Source organism: Populus alba, chromosome 14 (assembly GCF_005239225.2).
Source record: "Populus alba chromosome 14, ASM523922v2, whole genome shotgun sequence".
NCBI lineage: Eukaryota > Viridiplantae > Streptophyta > Magnoliopsida > Malpighiales > Salicaceae > Populus > Populus alba.
This window is the reverse complement of record NC_133297.1, coordinates 1,133,894-1,153,021: the sequence shown is the minus strand read 5'-3', so window position 1 is coordinate 1,153,021 and position 19,128 is coordinate 1,133,894. Positions and strand designations below refer to the sequence as shown.

The 19,128-nt window shown below is 32.6% G+C and overlaps 1 protein-coding gene and 1 non-coding gene across 2 annotated transcripts; one reads left to right on the top strand and one right to left on the bottom strand.

Moving 5' to 3' along the window:
• Window positions 1–11,014: 11,014 nt before the first annotated feature.
• On the top strand, window positions 11,015–11,103 carry LOC118037684 (small nucleolar RNA snoR8a). Its single transcript, XR_004685649.1, has one exon. It is a non-coding gene; the product is annotated as a small nucleolar RNA snoR8a (small nucleolar RNA).
• A 3,436-nt stretch (window positions 11,104–14,539) lies between these two features.
• LOC118037076 (growth-regulating factor 1) lies at window positions 14,540–18,430 on the bottom strand. Its single transcript, XM_035042961.2, has 4 exons — window positions 17,767–18,430; window positions 16,816–17,043; window positions 15,904–16,258; window positions 14,540–15,670 (listed from the first exon to the last, which is right to left on the bottom strand). Exons 1-4 carry the CDS (start codon window positions 18,149–18,151, stop codon window positions 14,809–14,811), a joined length of 1,830 nt encoding a protein of 609 aa, XP_034898852.1. The 5' UTR covers window positions 18,152–18,430; the 3' UTR covers window positions 14,540–14,808.
• Between the last annotated feature and the right edge of the window lie 698 nt (window positions 18,431–19,128).

The following is a 19,128-nucleotide window of genomic DNA, read 5'->3' as shown; positions in this document are numbered from 1 at the left end:
TTAAATTATACTTAGTTTTGGCTATAAAATTTAAAAAAAAAATTTATGGTGGTTTAATTTAATTTTTTTCAAGGGCCCATGTCAGCTCCTGCCTGTGCCCCCAAGTAGATCATTGACGAAAACTAGTATAATCTTTAAAAATCAATAATTTCGAGTTAATGAACACGCATCGGAAACATACACAGCACTTGAAGAAACTGTTATTAGAAATCAAACGTGATCAATACTATTATTAGACAATTTTTGTAAATTATTTTATTCATGCCAAATGCTTTCATGTAAGAGTTTCTTGTAACATGTTTCATGAATGACTCGGTTTCTTTGTATTTGTCTCAGTTTAAGAAGAATTTACAACTTAATATTAGAGTTTTAAGTTAATTAATTTGAATTCTAGATTTAGTTATAGATTTACTCTTGTACTTTTAAAATTATATTATGTAATTACACAAGTGTCATCATTTTAATAAATAATCAAATAATTTAAATGTAAAGTATACTTAATAGCATAAGAAATCAATATTTAGATTCATAGAGTGGTTCATACTTTAATTACATATATAAATTAAAACTATGAAATATCTTTTTGATACTTTTATTTTATGGAATTGAAAATACAACATGTTGATAATAAAGGAATTTACAAGTCTAATTGATTATCATTTGCTATTTCATTGTTGTCTATAAATTATCATCTATTGATTTTCAGTCTACAATTACATGCTTATTTGATAAATAAGTTTTGAAAATCTTATGAACTTGATTAAATTGCAATACAATTATTATTATTTTGTTGAGTTGTGTTATTCTTGGTTGACTTGCTTCATTATTTATTTAGGCAAGTTCAAGGTAATTTTTAGTAATTACGCGCTCATCTTATATAAAATAATTTTTAGTAACTACTCAATCATCTTATTTAAAATAACTTCCATTAATTACCTATCCATTTTATTCAATATAACTTATGGTAACTACTCACTCACCATCATATTCAAGGTAATTACCCCTTTATTTATGGTTTTAAGAATATTGTACAATGTAGACTTTTTATACCATTCATTCACCATGCATGTACAAGTATGGACTTTATTAAATTTGGTCTCCAATCAAGTTTGACATATTCTTCTTAATCCACTTCATAAATCTTTAATCAATTTTAATATATAACATTATTTATGTTCAAAATGTACAGAAAGATCATAAAACAATTTATTATACATGTGGATTATTCTATATATATACCAACCAAATGCATATTCATTTTGAAATTCTTAATTACACTTGAATTTTTATTTAAAAACACTACAAAAATGTATCACATGATTTTATATTTTTATTTAGAAATGACTTAATTAAAAAATAATAAAAATATAAATGAAATATAATCCAATCTCTATATATTAAAATAAACTTTTAAATAACCCTTGAGAGATCTTGAAATGGGTCGATACAAATACACATCTTAAATGAAAGTCTACAACACAATCTTTTTTTTTATCCTAACAAAAATAATTGACAATAGAAATAATGTACAAATTTTGATTCATAATAATGTCTCATGCAGTTAATTACTAATTAATCATTATAATTAAATCTGCAGATGAAACATTGCTGGAGAAATATGATGACTGGACATATGATCAATTTAGACCGAATAAACAATCCTGCTGAAGGATATTCTCTGATTATACGAGTGTTTGACATTATTATACATACTAATTTTTAATTGAAAATAAATTAAAATAATTTTTTTTTTTTTTAATACCAACATATTAAAATTATTAAAAAACCTAAAAATAAAATCAATTTAAATTAAAACATCTTATAAAAACTTTTATAACGTAAAAACAAATACTCACCTAACCTTCGGTATATCAAATTTACTATTAAATACACATCGATCCCAATTAGCACAGACAAACCAAGAGTTATAAGTTATAACATTAAAATGAAAATTGCAAATCATAATCTTCTTGAAATGGCCATCTTCACCATTGTCACCATATTATTACATGGAAAACACGGACAAATAGCAAAAACCAAGCCGCCGATCGACTAGTTCTTCTCCCAAAAAACAGAGTAACTCGTCAAAATAGCTGACCAAGCACATGGAACCCGTCAAGATTCACGAATGGTGCCATTTCTCTCTCTCGTAGGGAACCTGAGAAACCCTAACCAAGTTATCGTCACGGACACTACACGATTGCTTGCATGATGAGAAGTCAAATATTGCTCTTTTTCTCCGTCCAGACCCAAAATCTTTTCCAACAGGCTTATCTTTCTTGGTGCACTCTTTATAAGCTGCCAAGAATGGGTCGTCATCAAAATCCTTCTTGAGGCCTCTTCTTGAAGAACTTCTCAAAGGAGCACCCGGAGCCTGGAACGTGCACGGAGGAAGAGGGATTATGATATCGTGAGTTGAAATCCTGGAGCTTTCAACCGGACATGGAGGGGGTTGTAGCTTTACCACGGATGTTTCTCTGCTAAGATAGTCGTGATGGTTAGTTACCTTGGACTCTCCGGGCTTTTTCTCCCATGAGAAGGGCACGTTTCCTTTTGAGTGAATCTTGCTTTGCTTCACGCTCATACCTAATGCTATGGCACCTAATCTCGAGATTTTGGAGTTGATCTAGTCCTTGTACGCTTACAGAGGCCGATCAAGGTTGATGCCACGCGAATAAAACGTGAAGAAGGAAGAGATACGAGGAGCCAAAGGAGGCGTCTATATATATACGTGGAGGTATAAGGCCATGGTTAGTACCTTTTAAACAAATTGTAAGAGTAGAGACAAATGAAGTAGGCTAAAAATGACTAATTAGTCGTTAGGGGTCTGCATCATAAGAGTTTGTTGAGAGCTTGGAAAAATGGTTCAAGGCAAAGAGACAAATCAGAATTACTAAGAAACTACAAGCACAGATACTCGAGATTTATAAATTTTCCTTGCCGTCCAATTCTCAAACATCTCTAGTTTAATTAAATACGTAATCTTATCAGTTATCTGATATTATTTTTATTTTTTATTTTAAATTCTTAAAAACAAACCGGTAGCAATTGGTTAAAGTCTTGGAATATAAATAACGGAAACAATAAAGATATATCTTTATGTATTTCAAGTTTTGAAAATATAAAAATTTATTTTAAATAAATTTATGTCAGTGTTTCGTTTCTTCAACTAAATTAACATTTTTATTATTATTTTTATATTTATGCTTTTTATTTCTGATACATTAACCTTACTCGATGCTTAAATTTTTTCTAATTTTCTATTGAGAAATAAGTGGTTGGCTGACTCCATTTGTATGAAACCATTAATTAAGTATTAATTTAAAATGTGTGGATTTTTTATTGTACAAGATTTCAATATTGTCCATCTTCTCACACAATATTGTGGATAGGTTGTTCAAAATCTTATATTTTTTTCAATTCAATCCTCAAATTTTTTTTCGATGATTTAGTTCCAATTGATTTTGATTTTTTATGAAAAGATAAAATTAAAAGAAAAAAGGCCAAAATAAAAAATGATGTAAAAAATAGATGGCATGTCATTAGTTTTGTAAAATATACTTTGATTTTTGAACTTTAAAAAAATCATGCAAATTATATAATTTCAGTACTTCAATATTTTTTCAATTCAATCTTGATATAAAAGTTTTTTTTTGGTTACTTTTTAGTCTTTGGCTGAGAGGGGAAAGAAAAAGGTTATTGGATTTCGATGGTAAAGAGAGAAAAGTGTCATTAACATTGATTTAGGCTACCAAAACTAATTTATGTCAAATAGTTTTATTTAATGAGGAAAGTTCATAGTAAGTATTTTTTTATTTTTAAAGTTCATGAAAAAACATATATGATCTCTAGTTTATTTTTTAATTAGGATCGATTTTGATTTTTGGGCAATTTTTTAGGTTTTTTGATGCCATAAATAGAATTATCATAATTCATACGGTGTTTTAGGTAAAAAAAAAATGGGTTGAGAAATGAATTTTTGGGTGAAAATAACTTAAGCCCTAGTTTTCCGGCTATTGAATCTGAGCAAATCAGACAAAGCGTTATTTGATTATTTTTTTTAAAAGGTGGACAGCATGTTGTCCTTTCCAGTTACAAAAAAAAATAAAATTAAGGGCCCAATCATGCGGCTCTGCTAAGGCAAACCCATGCTTGGACCCTGAGAAAATGGGTTAGACAGGTTGAGCTAGTTTACTAGGCCTTGCAGTGCCTAACTTTTGCTTCTTCTTTTTTCTAATTCTTTTTTTATGGTCATTTATTTATCTTCTAAAAATTTATGTTTAAATTAGTACACATTCTTTTTTTCATTTTATTTAGAAAGCTTCTTTTAAATGATAATTATTTTTTTAGTTATGCATTTAAATTTGAAGAGTTTTTTTTATTCATCTATATATATATTTTTTTTATCTTTTGTATGGATGGACTTTATTTTTTTAAATAAAAAAATATTTTCAAAAAATATTTTTAATATGTGTAGCATTGCAAGATGTGTTTATTCCCCTTTTATTTTATTCAATTAATTTAATTTATATCTCTATTTATATTATCATTTGCTTAAATAAAAAAAACTTATTTAAATAAATAAATTTAACAAATACAACCGGGTGAATGTCTCATATTTTCAAATTAAATATATCGATCTATATTTGTCTCATAATTTTTCAAGTTTTATTTTTAGATGTCAGTAATGATTATTTATTTATTTATTATTTGTATGTATGTATAAAAAATTATTTAAATTATAAAAATATATTGAAAAAAATTATATATAATTATTTATAAAAAAAATAAAACAACCTAGCCCCTGACAAAACACGAATAACATGACAAATCTACAAGCTAAAACTCGTCCACGTCCACGTACCATTAGAAATAAACACGTATTTATAAATTGAAATTTCCCAAACTTTGCAACACAATCTAATGGCATCCATGCACTTCATTCCTTTTTGGACCCCTGGTGATATAAATATAAACCTTACACATAAATTTTTAACGGAAACCTCATAAAAACTCCCTGAATTATGAATACTTTTTTTATATATTATCATATAAGAGAGATTAAAAACTTTTTTTTATATAGATTCAAACTTAAATCTTTTAAGCAATTAAAAACACTAATATCAGGGTTGAATTACAATTCATTAGCTACTCAATAAAATTAATTGGCTACTCACCATAATTTATTAAAATAAAAGAGAGAGAGAAATTGACGTGTCAATAGAAAACAATTCAGGGTGTTCGAGAATAATATAAACTATATCTTGAAATCTCATTTAAAATAACTTAAGTTATTGGGTTAAGATGCATAGTTTTTTGATATGGTATCAAAATCTTGATGACCAAGTGGTTACGAGTTTAAATCTCATAATCTCCATTAAAATTAAGTATAAGGTAATGTTAACATATGTAAGTTTCAAGCTCAAAGAGCTTTTACTTGAGGAGGTGTGTTAGAGAATAAAATAAATCATATGCTATAATCTCACCTAATAGTTTAAACTATTGAGTTGAGATGATTCTTTAATATAGTATCAGAGCCTTAATGACTAAGCGGTCACAAGTTTGAATCTCACCATCCTCATTTATTTGATAAAAATTAAGTATAAGGTAATGTAAACATGTGAAAGTTTTAAGCCTAAAGAACTTTTACTTGAGAAAATGTGTTAGAAAATAATATAAATCATATCTTAAAATCTCATTTAATACAGCTTAAATTATTGGAATGAGATAATTTTTTAACACGGGGATTTCTATTGTTTTAGCCAAATTTATATAATTAAATAATGACAAAAGATTATTTAAAAATTTATATGAGGAATTTACCTATAGTCATTAATTGAATATAAATATTCATGAGTTGTATTCTTGGACAGCCGTCTAAATTTCAAAAATCCGTGGTCAATCCCTTGAACATATAGCGACGCTGCTTGTCAAACTCCCCCCGTTACCGTTCTACTAAATTCGTTGAATGTTCTACCTTTATCTAGAGATACTCATTCAATGCGTTTACCATGGGGGTGACCGAGATACAGTGTGTTTATCTAAGTTTTTTTGTTTTTGTTTTTAGTGGTGGTGTTTATTATTAAAAATAAAGAATTAAATATAGTATGTTTTTATTCTTACACGGTTTGTGTTGTGAAGGACTGTATTCCACAATAAACATAAAAACAAAAATTTAGACAAGCATACTCTAATTAGTTATGACGGAAGCATTGAGAGTTCTTAGTGTTTAACTTAATGGCGAAGTAATTGAAAAAATGTTTTTTTTTTACAACAACTGGTTTACGCGTTCACTGAAATGAAGTGTCTTTATTGAATGTTATTGATGATTGTTTGGTATTGTATTTTTAAATGTATTTTCAAAATATACTTGTCTTGAAAAAATATTAAATTATTATTTTTATTATTTTTTAATGATTAATTTTAATGTGTGTAAAAAAAAATAAAATAAAAATTATTTTAATATATTTTTAAATCATTCGGTTGATCTCTTGATGTCAGGAATTTTTAGAGGTAAAATGACAAATTTTAAACGGTAAAATTGAATTATCCTGTAGAGCCGTATGCAACCTAAAATGGAAACTCTCCTGGCATTAAGCCTTTAACTATTGGTGCCTTGGTATTGATCACAATTTGAACTCAACTCCACACAATGAATCATTTTTTTTTATTATTGAAAATCATGAACAAAGCTGATCTCGAGTACAGCTCAAAACTGATATATATGATCATCGGCTAGCAAACCGACTGCCCGGTAAGTGTCCGTTTCCAGCTCCTTCGCTTTTGGAAATCGGTGTAGAGAACTGAGACATTCTTGCCAAATGATAACCGGCAACAGAACAGGAGTACTTACACGAGAGAGAGCTACTGCGACTACCAGCGTTCTTCCTCACGATCTTAGGCCTTCCACGATTAGTCTTTCCATCACTGGTCAACTTGCCATTTATAGGGGACCCGGTACACTTCTTGTAAGCTCTCAAAAAGGGGTCTTCTTGAATCCCGATACCCTTCTTGGAAGAGTCAGGAGGAAACTTAGCGCTCTTTGACGTCGCGCATGGAGGAGGAGGAGGAGGAGGCAATTTCAGTCTGAAATGCCGTCTGTCCTCGGGGCGTACTTCTTGGCGTGTAACCTTGGACACTCCAGGCTTCTGCTCCCACGAAAAGGGCACGTTTACTTTTGACTGGACTGCATCATTGTGGCTCATTTTTCCTGTTCTTCTGGGGTGGTACCGGATAGAGATATGGCTGGTTAGGCTTTTATAAAGGAAGATGCTCGTGTGCTTGATGCCTTTTACGGCTCACTTATTTTCCTTAGAAAAGAAGGCAAACAGTTATTTAGGTAACGAAAAGGAGTACACAATTAAAACATACAGCAGGAAAAACTGCTGTCCAGTTTGTTAAGGATTTTATGTCATAACATGATTCGTAAGAAACGTAGCAAAGTTGTCAAGAAAGTTGAAGCACTACACTTCAACAACTTGGAAATTGAATGGTCAAGGGAGTCAGTGTCATGTAGATCAGGGAGAAAATACCCAGTGGTTAGCTTGTGCCAGTTGCAAGGGGCCAGCAATCTTAATTGTAAAGGGTAGTAAATTCTAATTTTCAGCTTTGTTTACTTGATCGCTTGGCTTCTGCGTATATAGTTGAACAATTGCATTTGCTAACCATTGACCGGCTTATATCATGTGAATTTTTTATATTGATGGATTAGTTACTCCTGTGGATGTGTTTTACCACATGGACAAGAGGTAATATTTGTGAAGAAACTTGTAAGCGTTAAATAACCAGTCTAATAAAAATAATTATAAATATAAATATAATTGTTAAATTAAACTTAAATTTTATCAGAAAATTTTATACATCAAGTTTTATAAAGAGTCAGCTTTTTATAACAAGTCGGATTAAAAGACTTTTGAATAGACCCAAAAGATTTTTTTAATTTTTAATTATTTTAGTGTTGTTTTGAATTTTATTTATTTTTTCTAATTAGTTTCAATTTATATATATAGCCATATTGTTTTTCAAGTCAATTTTATAAATGATTTAATTTCAAAACATACTAAACAAATTTCATTTACAATTCAGGATTGTAACCTAGGTCTTAATCTTGTATTTATGGCTATGCACTACATTCTTGTTTGGGATTGCGCCCCAGACAGAAGTTGGCTAAATTTCAAGTTTTGTTTATTTAAAATTATTTTTTATGTTTTTTTTATTTTAAAATGATGATAAAAAATTTAAAATTTTTAAAAATATTATTTTAATAAATTTTTAAATAAAAAATATTTTAAAAAACAACCACAGCAAAACACCTACCACGTCAATAAACAATCATGCAATAGATATATCTATTATGTAACAAAAGGATTCCGATAAAGATTTAAGGATTGTCTAATACTATGTCCCTGCTTTGATATGTCCCTGCTTTGATAATAGATTTGTGGGCAAAACAATGCCCTCTCAAATCTGAGTTTTGCTTTCGAAGTCAGCAAGATTCCATTTTTTTATGGCAATGATGGCAGTGCTTAGTGATTTATTCATCTCCTTTGAACATCTATAGATCACGTTACAACCACTCCCTAGTCAGCATTTGAAAATTGTAGAAATAGACAAACCCTAGAATACGATTATAATCTTTATTAAAAACGATGAGAAAATTCTAGTCAGGTACTTGCGGTTGCATTTACTTTTCTAATTGTCTGTTACATCTTGGATTTAACGAGTAATATTTTTCATGCCAAACCTTACTGTTTACAGAAAATGATTTTTCATCAATACTTAATTAAACGCTGGATCTTGAAATCTCTTGCTGGATATTTGTCGTTTCTTGTGAAGACACCACGCTGGTAGTAGTTTTTCTTCCTTTAATTTTTTTATTTTTTGGGCTCCTGGTTTTCCTTGGCTTGGCTTGGCTTTATTCGGAAATGTGTTTATATATACGAATCAATATATGATTTAAGGTAGTTAGGATTGTCAAACGCTTGTATTTTATTTTTTAAAAATGACACAGTTGTTGTTTATTTATTTATTTTATATAGAATAAGTGTCTTGAATTTTATACTTCAAATGTCCAAATAACCTCTGCGAGGTAAGCTTCATAATATTACAAAACTCATTTTTTTTAAAATCCAAAATATGTTTAGTTTTAAAATTTTATTACTATTAAGGTTAAGGGGTGGTGGCCTGAAAAATATCAAGAACTAGACATGACTTTTTTTACAATATTTTATTAAATGTAGAGATTTTGTTTTCTTAATCTATGGCACTGGTGTATTGACTATTGGGAGGTAATAACCTAGAAATTCAAGGTAAATAAATATCTACCGATCTTAGTGTCAACTACTGACCCATGAAAATTAAATTCAAATACCTATCGATCCAACTCTTAAAAAACTGAAACTTACCGATATGAATGTTGATAGGCTAAGATCCACTAATCCAAGAAATCGAAAGCAAATACCTATTGGTTCAAGCTTTAAAAAATCATGATCTGATATTGTGAGTAGAAGTCGATAAAGAAACAAGGTAGCTGAGACTATCTCACTACCAACCCTGCGAACTTAAAAAATCTAAAACAAGTACCTACCACTCGAGTCCCAATAAACCAGGACAAGAACATACCTACCAACCCGAGCTTCGACAGGCCGGACCGACCCACCCATAAATATACTGCACAATTTAATACGAGCCAGGGTTAAGGGTTATAAACTTATAGAGCTCTTGACAATCATATCAATAAATAAAATTTTCTAAATTAGGATCACCTATTAAACTTAAATATAAGAATTTTTTTATTTTTTATTTTTGTATTTTAAAAGTATTTTATAATAAATTTTTTATAATTTTAAATTATTTTAATGTATTAATATCAAAAATAAATTTTTAAAAATAATCATTATAACAATAACAAAAATGCTATAAATGCTCGGAAATGGGGTGGGATCTCTTTGAGATTCCCATGTCAAATATTTGCTATTCCACATGCGAAACATCGGTGGAGGGTCATCACCAACAACACCCCTCTTCAAAGTTCTCGACCAAACGCAAATCGGAAGCAATATTAATTGTGATTAGTTATTGGTTCAAAAAATAAAAATATGCTCAGTGAAAGAAAATGAAAACAAAGAAAATATATTTTTATTTTTATGAAATGAAATGAATTTTCATCTTTATAAAGTAGAAGGTAGGAGGACATGGATATATTATCTATTTCTATTGTTTTTATTTATTTTTATTTCGAGACAGCAATAATACACTAAACAATAACCTTTTTAGTTTTATTGCTGGATTTTAATTATATTGCATGAACGACAGGTTCCTTTTTTTAATTACAAGACTTGGAATTCGGCAAACCATAGGAAAACGTATAAAATGAAAGGAATCAGTAGGGAAATTTACTGTCTTGCATCCTGGAGACTGAAAAATGTCGAGGAAAATTTTCAGGATATATACAACTTGTTCATTGAAAACTGCATACCTAGGAATGCCGTAGGCGGCCGCTCAATCACGTCTGGTCATAAATGACCATAGTTTTCTTGACTGGGAATTTTTTTAATAATAGATATTAACAATGTTTTATTTTTAAATCACATTGCCGATTAGGATTGGAAAACCCACATAGTATTTTTAAAATTACTATGTGGGTTTCTAACTTTGGACACAGCCCGCAATTTCTGTTCGAAAATGCAGTTTATAGCTACTCCAAGCCCGGATAGAACCCAGGCGGCACAGCCCAATAAAAATCTCAATATCAAGTAAGTAATACGGCGTCACTTCCATACGAAACAATCGGTACTAATAACTGTGCACTCAGGGCTAGGGTTTTTTTCGCATCTGGCTTTCCTCTCTATATAACCGATGCCGCTTAAAGGAGGACTAAACACTCCATGAACATGACGCCTGCACAGCCCGCTGCTCATCTTCTTAACATGTTTTCCTCTATTTTCTTTATGTTTGTACAATTTTATTGATCAATTGCTCCATCTACGGATAGAAAAGGAGATTAAAAAGAGGGTTGGCTGTGATGATTATAAAAAATTCATCGTTCTGAATGCTATATCCATGGCTTGACAGACTCATTTACACCCATAGAATATGAGCACCGACCCTCTCTTTTGTCTTTAATTTCAGATTCTATTTTATTGAATTTCTATGCTTTATTTTATTTTTAATTGGATTAAAAATTATTTATCTGATTTGATTTGAGTTGTCCAGCTTAAATCATTTCCATGTTAAATTTAGTTTTTTTATGGTGAATTAATTAAAGGGTTTGAAGGAGCTGGACCATGATTTGCAATGCATTTGCTTTAAATGCTTTGTGTTTTGTCAGCTCCTTAAATTAAATCTGGTGGTGTTTAAAGCCCTAATTTGATGGAATTTGAAATTCTGTGGATTAGGGTTACGCACGCCTCCATATCACTTGACTCTATCTTAACTCGTTTTTTGTTAAATTTTATTTCTTATTTTTTTTAGCATAAGATGTTTCTTCAATAAACTGTTATTTCTAACCGATCCGGATTTATTGATAGTTACAGCTTAAGCATCGTAGAATCTTTCTAGTAAATTGGTTTCGCATCGTGGGAGTTTAGGGAGATTTTGTTTGCATGTGCTCTAAATTGTTATTACAGATTCATATTTCTTGATTGTTGCATCATAAGCGTTATAGGATTTTTATAGTTAATTGTTCTCGCATTGAATGAATTTAGGGAAACTTTATTTGAATGTGCTGTAAAACAGGGGAACTGGAGTTTATATACTGTTTCTGATTCAATATTTGGTGCTTTGTTTTCTATTATACTTGCATGGTTATGGGTTTTACCAGCCTTACAACTGGAACCTGTATGCAGAGGATTGGTGTTGATGCTTGTTGAGTGCCCAGGCATGGTTGGGGTGCCTTGTTAGGTGTATTGGTCAGAACCTGCTGCATGAGCATCCATCTATTGAACATAGACGAGTCAAGAGAAACTAAACGAGTTTGAAATTGGAGTGGAATGGGTGTCCTGCGGGTTTGTTGTTGACAGTACCGAAAATATCTCTGTTGCAGTTGTCTATGTCTGCTGGGTGGTCACTAGATAATTGTGGGAAGGGTGGTTGGGTCCTTAAACTTGTTAAAGATGCGATTTTACTAGCATTTTATGATATCTTGACGCAGAACTTACCTTCAATTTATAGTTGTCATGTGGAATTTCGCTCAACCTTTTTACTTCTCTTACTGGGAGTTCATCCGTGGAATTTGATTGCTATCTTCAAACATTCTTCAGCTACATGTTTTGTGGTCTGTGACTTGGAATTAAGAAGGGAAGAGCAAGAGCAGTAACGGACAGAAACCGTGCGCCATGAAACCAGATGAAAGCAAAAGTGAAGGCTTGAGAGCTGGTTTCAAGAACTCTGATGTAATTATGGTAGAAAAAGAATAAAAAAGCAGAGGAATTGATAAGAGTAGAGGAAACAAATTACATTGGTTTGTTGAAGTTGGAACCTTGGGGTGGTGGTCAAACGGTTCAAAATTTCCACTCTAAAACAAAATACTTAATGGCTTGATTTTCGTGTGGCACTGATTAGCTAGTAATTTGATGGCCTTGGTTTCTTGCTGACGGACCAAAAACGTAAATTTATCGAATTTGTCAGTTCACTAGAAGAGAAATGATGAGCTCTGTTCTTTGCTTCATCTTATTGTGTCTCTACTCTAGTCAAGCATGCAGTCTCCGCATTGCCGTTCTTGTTTAAAGTTCAAACGATTGTCTTGGGCGATTTCCTTTGTATGTTGTACAATATCCCAATCCTTTCCAAGTTAAAATAAACGTGCTGTGCAAGGATTTTGTGCCACGAGTTGCCATACCAATGGATTCTTTAGGCCTATTTCAAGGCACACCGGACGTTCTACAAAGTTCAATCTGGTCCAGGGCAACCTAATTGGACTCCCATTCAATACATAGAGGAGTTGAAAACAATGAGCAGAACAGAATGAGAGTTAGAAACGTATGTAATATTTCTCAAACTGTGAGAATGGAAATGGGTGTTTGATTAGATATAGTAGAAGATGATGATTAAATTTTATTGTTTTTAATAGATAAGGTGGGAGTTGAAAAAAAATGTGATGAGAATATTGCTTTAAATAAATAATATATTATTATAATTCATAGTATATCTACTGTGTGTTTCTTTTCAAAAACATATATATATATATATATATATATATATATATATATATATTACCGCTTCTATTATTATTATTACAGCAAGTATGATTTTTCAATCATAATTTGTTTCCATCTTAAGAAATATATAGTTTTTACCCTTCCAAACTATCAAGGCTTGAAATTTTCTTGAGAAATTCCGGAGGGATGGGAATGAGTGGATTATTTAGGCATTGTGATTCTCAATACGGAAGCCCAACTTAAGTCCACAAAGAGCCTCACCATGATTGGCTCTAATCAATTCACTTCAAATTGGCAACAAAAAGTATCACGGAATTCTTTTTGTACAGAGATGCTAGAGCCGCTTAGTTTTCCCCTGTAAAAGCCGAAAGCCTAATGTCAAGTCCCAGGGTTGGACGCCATAAATACTCTGGAGTTTAAAGCCCATGAACAAAATAAGCCCAATATGAAATAGTCAAAAGAAGCCCAATCGTAACCACTAGTTATGCTGTTTATGCAGCCAGCTCACGTTTGTCACCCTCGCAGCACCAAAATCAGCTGGATACTTGCATATATATAATTTTACATTTGCCTGGTTCGATTTGAAGATTGCCCTAGAAAAGTGTTTCTTCGTAGTTTAACTTGCTTTTTTCTAACAAAAAGATTAGATTTTTTTTCGCATAAAATATATATTAAATTGAAGTGTTTTCTCAATTATTTTAATACAATCATATAAAAATCAAATAAAAAGTTTTTAATTATATTATCTCAAATGATATTTTATTTTACAAAAACACTATACAACTTATTTCTAAACATTATTATGTCAACTCATTGCTTCCCTCATCATCAATTAATTACTTTCATTAAAATGGTTGCTCATTATGTCATCTGGATTAATTGTTTTATAAAAACAATTATTAAAAAATATATAATGTTTATAAAAACAACGTAGATTCATCCTTTTCCCTTTTTTTTTTTTATTCAAAGCTGACAAAATTAATTAAAATAGAGTTTGGTTAACTCAATCAAATTATTTTCTTAATTTAAAACTGACCTTACTAAATTAATTTAAATAGAGTTTGGTTTATTCAATCAAATTAGATATTGCCTGATGAAGTCGGATTTCACATCACAGCTATGTTCTAAAGTGTCCACACAAAAAATACCTCACATTTGACATTTTAGCATATCGAAATATTCATCGAGTGATTTAGCAAGTGTATCTGAATTCTTCCATCCAAGTCTTGTCGGTCCTAAAAAGAATAAAATAAATAAAATCCAAATCCGATGGATCATATAAAAAATATAATCCGCGCCATGCATTCTCAATTTGTAACAACTGCGTCAAGCACATTTACAGCAACAAAGCCTCTGGCTCAACAATATCTGAAAAACAATAATAGAACAATCACAGGCTATATAACACCGCATAGGGACTGAGAGTCAAAATTATACCAGACAAGCATAATTCCATGATACAAATTACAAGCCTTTAAAAGACCTTAACTGTTCTCCATTTCTTCTGAACACACCAATAACCAAAGAAATACATATAATAAAATTCGAAAAATAACAATATACCAGACAGATTAACAACTTCAAAAACAAAGTGCTCCATGTTTTGTCAGCTACGATGACAGGAGACTTCTTAGATGGCAGATCAACAGAGTTACATGGCAGGCAATGAAGAAGAATGCACAATAGTTGATCCAAGGAGGTCATTGCAGAGACTGCCACCTTCATTGGTCCTGTTCTCTGCTCTTGGGCTGCTTCCCGCACTGCTATTTGAAAGGGAAGCAAACGCTGACTTTTGTAAAACCCCAGTTGGAGATGAACCTATACGAGGACTGTTGTCCCATCTATAGGTCATCAGGTTCAGCGATGACGTGGTCTTGCACTCTGCTGCTGCATTGTTATTGGTGTTGTGCAAGACCTCCCCGAGCGGACCACCCATTGAAGTTCCCCAAGAAATGGGAATCCAGTTGGCTTGCCTCTGGTTTGGTTCGTTGGCAATACTACCACCTCCACCTCCCACTCCCAGTCCCATCTGTATTGGATCAAATTCTCGTGATAATCTCAATGGGGAGAGAGTGACTTTTTCATTGTTTGGGGAGGAAGTAGATGACATGAAGTCTGCAGGAGCCATGGGGATTGAAATCGATAGCTGGGTTCTCTCAGATTGCTGATCAAGTTCAGGCCAAGAAACAGCAGAACGATCAGACTGACTTTTAGGCCAATCATCCATGAATTGGCGGAGGGAGTGCTGTGAAACAGATTCCTGGTTAGTGAGGTCCTGAGACGATCCAAAATTTCTGCAACTCATTAAGGATGAGCTTTTCTGTGAGTGATTGAGGAGGGAATCGGAGGTGACAAGTCCAAACTCTTTTCGTAAGGATTCCCCATATGAGTTCTGCTGTTTTGATATGACGAATGGAGTTTCTTTCGATTTAAGGTCCATGGTGGATCGAAGCATGGACAAGGCTGTCGCATCCTGCGTTCTCTCACCTACATTCTCTTTAGTAAGGAACATCCTGCAAGTTATCCATGAATACAAACCATTAATTAACTTCAAACAAGCCAATTATGGGTATAAAAAAGAATAAGCTACTTGATTTGAGACATCAACGAATTCCTTTCTAGTAGAATTCGATTCCCTATTACATAAAAATCTTATGTCACAATAAATAAATATAAATAAAACCTTAATTTAAAAGGATAGATTGGATTCCACGAAAGTCAAGGTTTAAATTCATCTTGCTTTTACCTGCTGAGCGTATTAGAGGCAGAAAGATTAGATGGACTCGTTGCTTGCTGCTGATTATGAGCAATAGTGAGGCTGTCGGACACAGTGCTGCGAAGCCCCACCACTGATGATGATGTAGAAGACGAAGTGCCATTGGCTGGCTTTACAGTGGTGGCGGCTGCAGCGGAATGGCCTGATTGGCCTTCCACAGGCTTTCTTGAACGATGGCGGCCCCTGTTCATATGCCGCTCACAATACTTCTGATCGGCAACTGCATCTCTTGAGCACCGCCATTTCTTCCCATCTGTCCTTCGACACCGTCCTGGCTCCGGATCAGTGTTGCTGGAGAAACCCATATGGAAAGCACCCCATGGCACTGTATTTGCACATTTCACAAGACAAATGGAACACAGATACAAATGTCAGATAAAGAAATGATATTTCGAATCCTGACTAATCTGCTGGATAAAAATTCGAAGCAGCTAAGAATAGAACTTCGGTGTAAACTTAGATTGAGTGAAACTAAATGGAGTACAGGAATTATAGCTGAAATTTTAGTTCTTTTCAAAGGACTACTGCTTTGGTGATTACTTATTCGCAAGGACTAATAACTAGAGCTCGATTGAATTTCTTTGCACTAAGATGCTAGAGATTCCAACGGAAACGATCTGTGGCCATGCGTTCAAACATTAACCATTTAACCACAGGATTAATACTCCACGGAAAAGGAAAGAAAACCCATCTTGCACAAACGACCCCTTCTTCACATACAAAATACAAACACTGACGCACACCTAGACAGGCACAAAGGCATGTATGGCTACTTTGTACATCAAAATAGACAGAATCAATTCGAGGGAGAGAAGCAAATCTGGTGGACAAAAAGCAAAAAGAACTTAGAACTCAGTTCTTTATGGGGGAGACAAAACTTACTTGTATTGGGTCTGAAAAATCCAGCAGAAAAGCTAGGAAACCCAGCAGAATCAAGAGCTTTTCTAATGGGAATGAGCAGATTAGATGGTATAGGCACATTTGCTGCTATATACTTGTAGATCAAGGCCTGATGTTCAAGCTCCATCCATTGTGATTGAGTGAATGGCCATCTGGTCTCGGTCAAAACCCCATGCATGCTGGCAGCGTTGTAGATACCAGAGCTGTAGCCTGAAAAAACAAACACCAAAAAAAATCATGTCAAACTTTGTAGAAACTTTAGACACATAAATCCAAAATCCCTTCGTCCGCAGAGAATATAAAATAGAAAAGGTCATGATCTCCTGACGTAGAAAGGAGAAGGAAGGCATGAAAGTGTCTAGAAGGTCACTAAAAATCGAGTTTTGTTTTGCCTACAAAACTTGAAGAGGCTGAAACATTAATGAGTTTCTGTCTGTGAGAGACCATGAAAACAAACCATAAAGGTAGAAAGTAAAGCGGAAGGGAGAAACAGACGAAATCCAAAACAAAATTTTCTCCTTTTGAGCACACTGGTTCCCTGTGCTTGATTAATTACCAGAACCCATCACCCCAAAACAGGAAGGAAGACACAGATGATAACAATTTCTACTTTATCTTGACAAGACTTTTTAAACAAGACCACTCCTAGATTTCACCGAAAGGACCTCTCGACACCACTAGCACCGCGAATCGTACCCCAAATAACAAGCTATTGATCAAATAGACGTTAAGAAAAAAAAAAAACCACAACCCCGTCACCTATGAGTTCAATAAAAAAAACCATAGGTTCATGCAATGCGCCCCCATAAAGCCATAATGGCTGTAGAAGCCACTTGCTTCCTCAAAGGAAACCAAGGATAACACTATCATATCCTCAAATAATGAAGCATATCCCACTTATAGGCGAATCCTTAATGGTGTTCAATATGGTACCTGTATTTCTATTATGAGCAGAAGAGGTGAGGTGAAAGTACGGCAATGTGCCATTTTGGGAGCTTCTTTCCGCTGAAGGAGCTGATCTGGGATAGGAGAAGCTGAGCATCTGCTGCTGCTGCTGCTGTCCATCAGCGAAGAGAAAGTTGGAGTTAGATTTCAGAAGTGAAGTGTTACTCTGCTCAAGCAGCATTGACTCAGTTTTGGACAATTTAGAGCTCCTCCAATCACCATCGATGTTGCCAGGTCTCTCTTGCTTCAAGAACCCAGATCCGTACAACTTCTGCTTTGCTTCAGGATCTGAGCTAGCAAGAGAAGCAAAACCACTATTACTTGTGTCTGAACCCACCAACCCATCCAAACCCACCTGAACCCCAAAATCCATATAGAAAATCCCAACAAAAACTACAAAACCTCTACGCTAAAGAAACAATACTGAAGAAGCATTAGCGCGTTCGGTAAAAAGACAGGACTTTTAGGTGTTAGGGACAGGTTCATCTTAAGAGCTTCATATGAGAGAATAGATGATAGATATTAGTTAAAGCTACAAAAGCTGAAACTGAAAAAACCAGACTGGTTTTTGTTCAAGTCCTGATTTTGTTTTTTGGAAAGATGAAAAATAATTGGAGAGAGACAGCGGTGGTGTGGAAACTGACCAGACAAAGCTGGTATTAACTACTCTTATATATTTCAGACAAACTCACAAGAACCTCTGTTCAATAATATTACAGAGAAACCCCTGGAGGAGGGGTGTAATTGACATGGCATAACGAAAAAAACCAAGGGTGTTATTGTCTTTTAGAGTCTATAATGGTCACTTTTGTCTCCTGCTAAAACCTATCTTCCAAATTTTTCTTTTGCTACATCCGGTAACGCGGTTCACTTTTTATAATACGTTTTAAATTGTTTTTTACTTAAACAGTTATTAAGTTAATATTTTCGTGTATTTTTTATAATTTTAATGTTTTGATATTAAAGATAAAAAGGTATTATTTTAATATATATTTAGTTAAAAAATATTTTTACAAAATACTTTAAAATAAAATGCTTTAATATATATATATATCGAGTAACAAAATTGTGTTATACCAAACCACTTGATGAAGAGTTCAAGTTTTACGTAATCAGGTTAATTTTAAAGTGAAATTAAATCTAATAATTTATGAATTAACATATTGAACTCGTTGGTGAAACCTAATAATGATTTATTTGTCAGAATGGATAATTTTATTTCTAAAGTATTTTTATTCAGAAACATTTTGAAATAATATATTTTAATTGTTTTTAAATTTATTTTTTACTTTAGCACATCAAAATAATCTAAAATTATAAAATTAATAATAAAAATCAAATTTTGTTAAA

Coding starts and splice junctions, on each gene's coding strand:
- LOC118037076 (XM_035042961.2), bottom strand. CDS start 18,151: ATGGATTTTGGGGTTCAGGTGGGTTTGGATGGGTTGGTGGGTTCAGAC. Junction 17,044..17,766: donor TGCTCATAATAGAAATACAG/GTACCATATTGA, acceptor TTGTTTTTTCAG/GCTACAGCTCTGGTATCTAC. Junction 15,671..15,903: donor GCCTCTAATACGCTCAGCAG/GTAAAAGCAAGA, acceptor GATAACTTGCAG/GATGTTCCTTACTAAAGAGA.